This window comes from Oculina patagonica, chromosome 3, assembly GCF_052425735.1.
Source record: "Oculina patagonica isolate OP01 chromosome 3, crgOcupat, whole genome shotgun sequence".
NCBI classification, from domain to species: Eukaryota; Metazoa; Cnidaria; class Anthozoa; order Scleractinia; family Oculinidae; genus Oculina; species Oculina patagonica.
The window spans coordinates 1,814,185-1,826,133 of NC_135760.1; the positions used below are offsets into that span (position 1 = coordinate 1,814,185).

General features: G+C 39.7%; 1 protein-coding gene across 3 annotated transcripts; it reads right to left on the minus strand.

Moving 5' to 3' along the window:
• LOC144646060 (uncharacterized) lies at positions 1-4,348 on the minus strand. Of its 3 annotated transcripts, XR_013569357.1 has the most exons (4): positions 4,196-4,348; positions 2,837-2,926; positions 678-2,064; positions 1-234 (listed from the first exon to the last, which is right to left on the minus strand). XR_013569357.1 is itself a non-coding variant. In XM_078505582.1 (3 exons), the coding sequence occupies exons 2-3, from the start codon at positions 2,873-2,875 to the stop codon at positions 1,588-1,590; spliced, it is 516 nt and encodes a 171-aa protein (XP_078361708.1). In that variant the 5' UTR covers positions 2,876-2,926; positions 4,196-4,348; the 3' UTR covers positions 1-1,587. The 3 variants fall into 3 exon arrangements, 2 of the variants coding, with proteins under 2 accessions (XP_078361708.1, XP_078361709.1); XM_078505582.1 differs by having other exon boundaries at positions 1-2,064; XM_078505583.1 differs by lacking the exon at positions 4,196-4,348 and adding an exon at positions 3,103-3,252 and having other exon boundaries at positions 1-2,064.
• Positions 4,349-11,949: the final 7,601 nt, after the last annotated feature.

An 11,949-nucleotide genomic window follows, 5' to 3' on the forward strand; every position in this document is an offset into this window, starting at 1 on the left:
CTTACACGAAAAGATTAATACAGAGAGGACATTGAATAAAGTAAATTACTGGCTGCCTGGAATAACCATAAGGGCTAGTGGAGCCAGGCAGCCAGTTGACATTAATTAGCATTAAGTGAAAATAAATCACAATGCAAGAGAACAGATTCACATATAAAAAGAAAGAAAAAGAAAAGCACAGGAGAGGAAAGGCACTATGAGAGTAAAGCGTCTTGCCCAATAACACGGCCAGGACTCAAATCCAGACTGCTCGATCCAGAATCCAGCGCACTAACCATTAGGCCCCCACTCCTCCTATTGATGTTGTTACAAATTTCTTTTTTTAGTGGTTGTTTTATAGTTGAAAATATGAACTATTTTTTTGTTAATCAAAAATGCAGAAATTTAATGATAGTCATATTAGCACAATGGAGAAATTACAAAACAAAAACTTGGAAAATCAGATTGGAATAAAAGCTTCTACGTAAACAAGAAGTATCAAACATTTCTGTTATAGTGCCTTATAATCATAAATTTTATAACTACAATGATTAAAAAATAATATGATAATAACAAAGACCCATTTACATAGGGTGCTGCTGCTTTTACCCTTGCCTCCCCGCTTAGTAGAAAAACTAGGACAAAGTCCAGACATGATCCCAAAACCAAAAGATTGACAAGGCAAGGCACACCAAAACATTGGCACGGAAAGTCATCCTTGTGAGCTGTCAAAACAAGGTATTCACTGACCAGTATCACATGACCATGTTGCAGGCTCAGGTGATGAACTCATCGAGGAAGCTGTTTTTTAAGGTAACCTCTGACCAGGTAACATGTTTTTTTTTTCATTGAATGACGGGCTCAACCCTTTTTTTGGTCTATGGTCAGTTAATTCAGATTTAAATAAAGGGCAAAACAAAATAGCTGGAGAGCTCCGCTTTTAGGCATGGTGAAATCTATTTAATGTATATATATTAAAATATTTAAAATAACTTTCCAAGGTAAGCACATTATTACGAGTGTGCCAGTAGTTTACATTTTTGTTACACATTGATTATAAAAATGTGTTGGAGGAATGATTTGCAACAAATTAATGCTTAATCAAAGAAATAAATGAATTATTTTTGGTGCCAATCCCTGACAACCAACTCCCCCCCCCCCCCCCCACCCCCTACGTGAGTGACATATACTGTATATGCAAGACATCAATTTATCACTTAATATTCTTAAATATTTCCTGGAAAAAAATAATCAAAACAGAATGAATTAAATATTTTCTTTTGATCGTACACTGTAGCTTAACAATAAAAAAAGGTTAAGTTTTAGATACATTATACATGTAAATTAAAATACTCCCAACTTATAGCCGCTTTCAGTGTTATGTGCATAGCAGCTATCTTCCAACATCCATCTTTTAACATCGTCTTTTGACGTGTTGGTTGAAATGAGCCAAACAAAATCAATGCATACCAGTGTTTGTTTCATGTAAATGAACCCACAACATGCTAGTGGGCTGTGATTGGTGGGTTTCGATCTGACTTGTTTGTTTAGCATGTCAAAAGATAGGCAATATGTACGTAACACTGAAAGCAGGCGTAAAATGTGTGGTTATTTCTTTTCTTGTTGTAGCTCGCTATTACCATTTGCTTCTAGTTTCTGCTGCAACTGGCTTTTCAAATTTTCACTAAATTGCACAGCTTCTTTCTGCAGTTCATCAATTTCTTTTTGAAGATCTTCATTAGTTTTAATCAATTGTGCAATTTGAAGTGTAAGTTTCATTAAACCTGCTTGACGTAGAACAGTTGCAGTGCGACTGAAGCGATCCACATTTCTATGTTCCTTGTTTACCTTTCCATTGCTATGATAGTGTTTATTGCCATGGTGACGTCGACTTCCATGGTGGTTATGGTTGTGGTTGAACGTGTGGTTGCTGTTGCCCTTGATCATTGAATCGCTAGATGTCGAAGGAGGCATGCTATACTGTGGGCTTTTTGAGTTTGTAAGTGAGCATGTACTGGTAGTGACAATACAAGATGTCCTGTGAATACCAGGTGCGGGTGCAGGTCGTGCAACCATTACATCACCCTTGGTTAAATAAGAAAAAAGGTAGTTTAGACTGTTTTTGATGTCATGATACCTTTTACTTTTTTGGTTAAATGTTTTTTATTTAAGCCTCACGCTAGGTTAAACATTGCACAAAAAATAAAATAGCCATTTCATGATTCACGAGGCCTTTCACAGTTACTGCCCTCAATAACGTGGCCTTCCAAGGGTTTTTCTTATGTCGCTTTTTCTCTCCTTTCCATTCTTCCTTTCCCCATTTTTTGAGCGAAAGTTGTTCTGTGCAAATTTATCTCTTTTTTTTTTTTTTTTTTTTTTTTCTCCTGAAAAAGTTTTTTATTTTTTTTTTTTTTTTTTTTTTTGTCTCCCCCCCCCCCCCTCTTGTCTCTATGATGATGATAAAAAAATATTTTTTTTCAGAAAAAAAACCCTCAAAATTCTCCCCCCTTTTTTTTTTTGTTGTTTAAAGAAAAAATAAAATAAAAAATTGGTTAAAGAAAAAACAGGGGAGGGAGAGAAGAAAAAGAAAAAAAAAAAAAAAGGAGGAAGAAGGAGGGAAGGGGGAGGAAAAGGGAAAAAAAAAGGAGGAAGGGGGGGGAGAGAGAGAAGAGGGAGGGAGGGGGGAAAGGGGGAAAGAGGGGGGAGGGGGGTGAGGAGGAGGGAGAAATTGGCGCAAAAAGCAGGGAGGAGGGAGATTTACCCTCCCGTCCCCCCCCCCCCTCTTTAAATGAAGGTCTACATGCAGGGTTGGTCTTAGCTGGCATGCAAAACAAAAATGTCTGTTCGTTCAACTAACCTGGAATTGACTTCTATTATCTTCAAAGTCCTCTGCCATATAGAGCCACACTAACAATCAGCAGACCTGAAACACTCGGGGTCTTGTTGCCTGTAAAATACGGTACAGCACTGTTGAGATCGCTTTGACTTATTGTTGACAATAACCTGCGATCAGGCGTTGTTTTTGTACAACGCGGAATAAACAGAACGCCTGATCGCATGTTTGTTGACAAGTGACCAAGTTTGGTTTTGAAAGGCATAACGAATTTCAATTTCTCGACTTACGAATTGTGCTGATTCTGTTAAGCTTCTCGTACAAGCCGTGTTGATATTTTTTTGTCCACAGCTAGTAGCAATAGATGCAAAAACGGTTCACAAACCCACAAGCAAGACGAAAATTCATGTCAAAAATTTTCAAAACAGCTTTAGTCGCCCGTTACGTAATCAAGGTAAATAATACTAGTATCGCTCGCGGCACACGAGTGCTTGTCGCAGAAACGTGATCAATTAGCGTGACAAACGTGACCACAAAAATTGAAAACATGGTATTTTCTTACAGATTAGAATTATTTCCAATTCAGTTTTTAGTATTTTCTTGTACACTCGAACAATTTTCAGTAACTCCACATCAAACATGACCTTAAGAGATCTGAAAGAGTCATTTTATGAGGTTTTCGACATCACGTGCAGCGCTGAACGAGACATAATACAAAACGTGACCCTAGGGAACTTGACTTTTCGCGGACGGTAACTGAATACCGCTTTGGAAAACCTGATCAGTATTTTTAAGGGAACAGGGAGCTATTCAATAAAAACCGTTTTATTTTACGCTCTTATATTATAAAAAATGCAAACTATTGCAAATTTTGGATAAATGTGGCCTGTACTGTATTTTCGAACAGATATCTTCACGATCTGTCACGATTTAAGCTTACTGTGTGGATATAAAGCCTCGATAGCAAACGAACTCTTGCTAAATATAAACAACTACAGTTTCTGTAAATACTTCAAGATTTCTAACATTGTGCATTTATCGTAGACTTGCTTCACATCAAATAAAATAATTCATAAATTTCTCGCCCCCGCAACCGTTTCTCGCAAGATGTCGATTTCCTTTATAATTTATAAATCTATTCCGGGATCTATTGTAGATTTCGCCAACAATCCCCAAAATTCAAATTGATCTGTTATACTACAGGTTACAAGCGATAAAAGAACTATTAAAATAGATCAAGCAACCCGTATATTACTCCTATATTACCGAATAATATTCAGACGTTTTCTCGCTATCGATTGTTTATCACCTTGAAATATCGCGCTATACCTGTATACCACGCTGTCAAAATTTCTTTTTAACTTATCATTTTAATAAGCTTACCTTAATGGAACTACGAGCTCAAAGAAAGATTGAATCGGGTTGAAGGTAGCTTCTTCGCGAACGAATATTTTTTTCTTGTATGTCAAGAGTTTCCCGACGTCCTATATCTAACTTTTTGTTCGCTTATGTCTGGTGATTTATTTCGCCCCGCACGCGAGTAATAGCACGTGAAAGGAGCGACTCGTGCGAGAGCTGCACGTGAGATACAATTTTTGCCCTTTAATACTGAACGTTATTTGAGGAAAAATGGAAAAACAACTAATTGCTTGTCCCCTCGTACGAATAGTCATCGTCATTTTTTGTGGATCACCATACAAGAAAAGCGAAAAAAAAACACATTTGCACTTTGTAAACAGGCCATGGTGCTAGCACGTGCGACCGAAGGAAAGTTGAGGGATGTCACGTTTGAGTCAGTGGGAAAGTGGCGTTACGTAACGGTAACGTAATTTTAAAAAATTGGTAGCGTTACGTAGCCTCCCACAACCGACATTCACCTTAGCATTTTTATTTTGTTTGGTGTGTCTGCGTTGGCCGTCTTGAAGTTTTTTGTACATCGTGAAACAAGTGATGGACATTCACCTTAGATTTTTTTTTTTGGTGTGTTGCGTTGGCCGTTTTATTTTTTTGTCGCGACAAGTGATGAGAAAAAAAAAGACCATTTTAATTCAGGTATTTTGGCACGTGACACGGCTAAAATTATAATAATTATGTGTGGGATTTTGGCCGAAATTTATACATATATACCTCTGTAACTCCGCTCGAATAGGCATTCTTTTCAATGCGCAGGTGTTGGCATTGCATGGACGCAAATTGCCAACTCCCCCATTTTTTTCGTCCCAACCCCCGTCTCAGAGTTTGCAGCCTGTGTGTGACAGTCAACATGTGTATGAGTCGAGGGGGTACGTGACCGGAGTGCGAGGAAGTGATCGGAGGACGAGGTGAGATGGGGCGGAGACGACGAAGACGAGTCGAGCAGGGAGGGAGTGGTGGGATGGAACGGAGCGGGGGAAGTGAACTCGACGGAGAGCCGGTGCCACTGACTCACTCACGGCCGTGCGGGAGAGATCGCAGATTGGCTGAACACAATGAATGCGCAACGAGTGTCACAGGGTGGACTGGGACTCGACACAGCCGAGAGAGAGCGAAAGAAGAAACCGACAGAAGCACGAAGTGACGTCCGCGCCCCCACGACAGGAACGGAACCGCCCGAAACGGGAAGCAGAGACAGGAGAACCAGAGAGCGATGAGGACACAGCACAAGGGGGCGCGGGGACAGCACGTGCCCACGAACCGAAGACCACGCAGCGGAGGAAGGCTGGCACGTGCGAGGACAGGAGAGAAAAGGCAGTCGTGAACGACGTGACAAGGGTCACACCACGCCCCCACATGCGTGACACCCAGCAGCAATGGACGGCGGCGGACAAAGACAAGAAAGTCCCGGGGGGGGGGGACAAAGGGGGGAGGCGCCCCAGACCCCACCCACCAGAATGACCCCGAACCACTGAAAAAGGTGCCCCCAAACCAAAAGACATGGCGTGGACAAGGACGCTGTCAGAGCGCAAAGCAAGCCTGCGAAACCCCAACCAACCGTGAACCCACCCAAACGAAGGGCCGGGGAGCCCGAGAGGGGCCCCCCGGGGGACACGCCACAGAAGAGACGCGCGTCGAACCGACGAACGAAGGACGCACAGAACAGAAAAATGTCAACACAAAGAAGCACATGCGCAAGCGGACTCACACTGAAAAGCCCCCCCCCCACCCCCCCCAAGGTGGAAAAAACACAGACCAAGAAAACAAGGCACACGTGAAAGAAAGGAGGGAGAAAAAGGACGCACTTCGACTGATTTGAGTTTGATGGAAACTAAGGTTACAGATAACAAACAGAAGAAAAGCCAACGTGTACAAGTACTCTTTTCCAGAATGCTCTGATTATGCAAATTTTGGTGTGGAAAGGTTGTTGCATGGCAGGTGCAGCTCGCGCCAAGAACAAAGAACATGTAAATAAAGGAAAGGGCTATTTGTTGAATTTTCATAAAAATGTCTTTAAAAAGGCTTTTATCCTAAACTATATGAATATTTAAGCCTGGTTTTCTCTAACGACGATTGTGTTTTATGGCAGTATGTCTCTGTAAACTAGCTATTCTAAGCTAAGCATGTTTCCCACTTTAAATAAAGTATTGTATGTATTGTTACCGTGAAAACGGTCTCGACGCAAGCATAAATAAGTACAAGCACAAAGTTTTTTTTTTCCTTTTCTTGTGCTTGCGCTTGTATGCTTGCGTTCGCTTTATGTCGCAGGGACGTAGGGCCTACAATTTTTTTTAGCCCGCTCGTATTTTAAAAATGTATAATAGAGAGCAGTTCAGGCTAAAGCACTTTCAAGATGAAATAGAAAGCAATGTGCATTGTAAATATCGCAAATAACCTTTCGCGATTGGTCAAGTCTCAAGCAAATAGAAACTCGGGGGACTTCTAGAGTAGCCAAGTGATAGGTATCGTTAAAGACAACTGCGTTTATATATTTGACAATGAGTCAAGTTGGTACATTCTTTGTAATAAAATGTCAAAATTAGGTGCTGTGAAATTGCACTTTTGAGGGTCTTTATCGGCAGGATGTCCCCGAATTTGTGTTTGTTATTTGTGTTTTATGGCAGTTTGTCTCTGCTTCAGCTGTCAAATTAGCTGCTTGCATCTCTGAACCGTTACCACGCATTGCAAGAACATGCTACCTAAATTTAACTTATTTCTGTAGAAAATACACCATATTTACTAAATTTTATGAATTTATGCTCCAAAGAGTGCTAAAATTTGTTAATTACCTTACTATAGGAAATTAACGCTTGTGTTAATTAAGGTATTTGAAAATAACGCGACTTAAATTAACGCGAATTGAAGGAAAAGTTACTTCCCAATAAAGGAAATTAACGCGAAAGAGGGGGTAACATTTCAAAATGAAGGAAATTAACGCGACAAACACAAAGAAAAGAGAACTTGTTGAGACAACAGGAACAAGTTTACTTTAACACAAAGGAATCTGACCGCCTCGAGCGTTCTTTACAGTTTTAGTGATCCGGAAAATTTCCACCCTGATGAAATTTTTCCTCTTCCTAAGAGTTAAGACGACTGGACTGTATCGAGAAATTGGGGCAAAATAATGGAAATTAAGGTCATGGAAATTAACACTCCACTTAATTAACGCCGCGGAAATTAACGTTAAGGTGATTCCACGGAATTGCATTGCGCATCCTTTCTGCGCATAAGTTTTCGCGTCATTTCGCGCGCGCACGAGCGCGCGCACACAGAACACTACGAGATTCCCTTCAGGCTAAGCTCGGTATGGAAATAAATGGTCGTTTTCTCTTGAACGAGCACGGTGACCCCCATTTTTTAATGCATTAATTTAAATGTCAAACTGTTGTCTACAATATATCGCGATTTAAAAAAAAGTTTAAAATTCTACATTGAGATATTTTAATTTTAATGCCGTAAAAAACACGTTTTTAGGTGGTGCCGTTAACGTGCGCACGGAGCAAAATCTTTAATTTCTTTCATTATCTTAATTCCTGTACAATAAGAATAGTTTTTAATATAAGATAAAAGTCCTTTTTGTTGAACTAGACTAGTTCTTTAATGCAAAATGATTTTTTTCTGGAAACAATAGCGATCCCCATTTCGATTACTAGGGTTCCTAATATATATCTCGCGGGTCGTATATTTACTAAAATGCCCATCCATTTTACACAAAAACTAGCGCGGTGACCCCCATTTTTTATTTCATTTTTTTAATGCTCATTACATAATTGTAACCTGGACCAAGTTTCAGAAAATTTTTAATACTCCTTCTATTTCAGTGGAATCACCTTAACAAAAATTAACGCGACTTAAATTAACGCGATTTTTTTTTAAATTCGCGTTAATTTCCTATAATAAGGTATGCCGTGGCAGTACTCGTTTAAAAAATTATGCTTTTTTGCTTCAATTATGCCAAAAATTATGCTAGCACAATCTGCCAAGGCCTAGCCTCCACCGCGGTCAAACGACAGAAATATGCAAAAAATAAGAAAAGTACTGCAAAGATTATCATATGACCCGTACGGACCCGCGCGCAAATTCCTTGGAAAACCATATGAAAAAAAGTCCCGTATGAGGGCCGTACGCCTCGCTCTAGCAGGGCCGGAAAAAGCCGTACGGCCCCACTTGAAAGGCGTACGGCCCCGCTACTGCCAGGAGATGCCGGAATTGGAACCAAATGATTCCACAGCTTTGAATTCAGATGAACGATAGTTAAGATTTTTCTAAAAAGCTAAGAATGTCCAACATGTTAATTAAAACTTTACTATCTAGAAAGGATGTTATTTACAGGCGCAGAAATTAAAACAAAACGTGTTTAAACCTGGCAAATGATGAAAAAATACTCCTGACCGCAACAATAAAATCGAAATATAAGCCGTCAAAAAATCGGACAAAGACGTATCCTGGTTTGAAGTCATGATAAACATTAAAGAAAAAATGCAAATGCGAAGTAAACTCAAATTTCTCTTTCTGTTGCGTAATTTTAAAATCACAACAAACAAAATGCGAGTACATGTTTACAACTAACCTCATATGACACAGTTTCCCGCTTGTTTTCACGAAGCCGGCATTTTAAGCACAATTCGGACATCAACTGTAATGCAGAGCTCAACATCGTCGAGGAACTAACGAATTCAAGGACTAAGCAGCAACAGCAGACGTTCATGAATACTCCGATTCGTGGTAAACAAAACAACTTGAAGCCGAAAGGAAACGGAGCGAAGCAAAATCCTGAACCGCCAGTACCAATCCCCTTCCAAGTCTATATGTAGTTTCATAGATTATGTTGTTTTAACATCCAAAATCCTTCTTGTTGGAAAATTAATTAATCCTCTCGTTCAAACCAATTGTGAATTTCAGCTCAGAAGAAACGTCGCTAAGTTGTTCAATCAGGAGAAATTCAGTCTTCGCTGAGAGACGAGCACGACTAGCCGAAACGTCGTGCAAATTCTTTTTTGTAGTCCTTCATAAACGTTTCCTTTGAAATTTCTACTAACTGCAATCATGTACGAGGAATTTATGCGGATTTAAATCTTCTTGGAATGGAGCTAAAGCTCGGAGATTTCGTTGACAATTTTAACAGAAGTTCAAAAACTTTGTACGCACATCGCAGTTCAAATGCACTTTACTGGCTTCCCAAACAAATTACGAGCTACCATTGGCTTTTCAAAATGCGCGCGAAACGGGCTGCCGCGTTGACCTCGAGCCAAATATAACCTGAATTCTACGCGCATTTTGATTGGTTCTTACTTATGATCTATCAGAGTACAGACAAATGGATGACGTCACGCGGTGGTGTGACTCGCGCGCGTGATCAGAGTTCATAGTCCAGATCAGAGTTGTCGGCAAAGTTTTTCAAACTTGCGGGGCCACAACAAAGCAAAAAAGTTCAGCTTAATTACAAATCTTCAGTGAGAAACAATACGCCAAGCATCGTTCACCTTTCGAAGCATTTAACTGGGCGAAACAAGCTTGAAGAAGACAGTGAATTATTCGAGAAATTATCCGAATTCTGTATGAAAGTTTGACCGATGTTGTACAGTTGGACGACGCCACGGAAAACAAACGAATTGCGGTTGAACGCTTCGGTTAATGCTTACAGATTTGAACAACTTTCCAAATCGGAATAAAGGTTAGTTTTTTCATTGACTTTCAATTGACCATTTATCTGTTTATTCAATCGGATTAACAATGCTTCGTGTTAACGAAAACTTAATAGTGAAATCAAAACAACTTTATAGGTCATCGGTACGGCAGCATTGCTCACACAGAAGTGTGCTGAAGTCTTGTGTTATTATATAAAACAAATAGATTTCATTTTGCCGTGCGTCTGTTCAGTAATAGATCACAGAAGACGTCAAAATGTGGTATGAACATCAGTGACCCACTCGGCTAGCGCCTCGTGGGCCACTTCTCTGTTCATACCACATTTTGACGTCATCTGTGATCTATTACTGAACAGACGCACGGCAAAATGAAATCTATTTGTTAAATTAGTTACTTAAATCGCTTTAAAATCAAGCGCGGAAGACCACTTGAGTAAAATCGCCTTTGAAATCGCGCGCGAGAGATCACGCGGGATTCATTTGTGTGAACGCGCGCGCGAAAAAACCCTCAGGAAAAGCTCGCCACGATCCTCCGCCATTTTGTTTCTCAAGCCCGCGCGCGCCCTCCATTTCCGTATCCAGCGGTCTCCTGCGAATCTAACGAGCGACTTGAACCAAGTCTAAGTCAATAAGTACAAGGTTTTAATTTTCACAGTTCAAAGTTCGATACATAACCGGTATCCTAAGGGTTTACTAAGTTTTCTGGAGCTTTACTAAAAAAGTTCTACGTGTTTGAAAATAGCGATATGCGGACTTGTCGGCGCCATTTCTCAAAGCACCTTTGGTTCGGATGCGAAACATTTAAAAAGTAAAAACACTGGTTTACCTGAGGGAATGGGATTATGCTTTCACTCGGCAACGATTTTTATCTATCCTTGCTCGTAATCACTTAAATTTGAACAAAACAAACGGCGAAATGGAAAGAAAACCTGCCTGAGACGTTTGACCGCGGTGAAGGCCTAGCCAGGCCTACAACTCTTCAGAAAGCTGGCTACGTCCCTGTGTCGCGTGGAAACAAAACACAACATAAAGGGACTGTGTCACGGATTTTTGCCAAATTTAGGCATGGGAAATGACAATCAAATTCGGTGAAATTTAAAAAATGACCTCTTAAAACAGCGAAGGAACATTTCAATAACACAGAAATTACAAAAGAAGGTTCGGGTGGTCAAAAGTGACGAAGATTGAAACTGATTGCGATATGGGTTTTTGAAATATTGTTGGGCTGAAAAGTTTTCAAAGTTAGTCTTGTTTGCTTGTAACTTTAAATTATAACGCCCAGGAGACACATTTGGTTGCAATAAAGCTACGGTTTTGTCATTTTGATCCATAGAGTTAATCTCTATGCAAACATTAAATTTCGTAGTAAGTATTTGGCAAAGCTTAATATAAACTTAACTCAGCCGTGACACAGTTCCTATAAGCACAAGGAAATTCCCTCGCGTCTGAGCATTTGAACAAAATGGCGGAGGCCGCAATTACAGTAATATGACGAAAAGCTAGTTTTTCGAGGTTGTTCTGAATCTGAAAATCAATCTTCGTTACTGGAAATGGATCAAGCGATCCGATCCCTTCTTATTTTCTTTTGATTGTTTCATTCCAAACGTAATAGAAAACACAGAAAAGTTTTTTTTCCTAAATATGACTTAAATGTAACCAAATTTGTTAGATTTCGAATTTGTTCGGGAGTGAACGTTGCAGCGCTGTTGTTTCAAATCAATCATTTAAGTCCCTTTCAACGTTTCTTGTTTGAACCTGACCACTCTTCCACTAATTCAGTAAACAATCATTGTTTTGTTTACATTGTAATATTTAGGGAACGAGGTTGGGCAATATTTTTTCGGGATTTTTTATTTTAAACTAAGGAACTAACAGATTTTCAGTTACTGGATTAGATCGGCGTTTTAAAAAAGATCAAAAGGACTTTTTTCAGTTTATACAATTTCGTTGCTATGATAATCTAAAAACGTGTTTGGGGTTTCCAAGTTTCTTAATTAACTATTAAAGAACTAAACGTTTTTGTGAGTTGCATTCAGCTTCTTTAGTTGAATATAATAATTAAGAACGAACGCTACA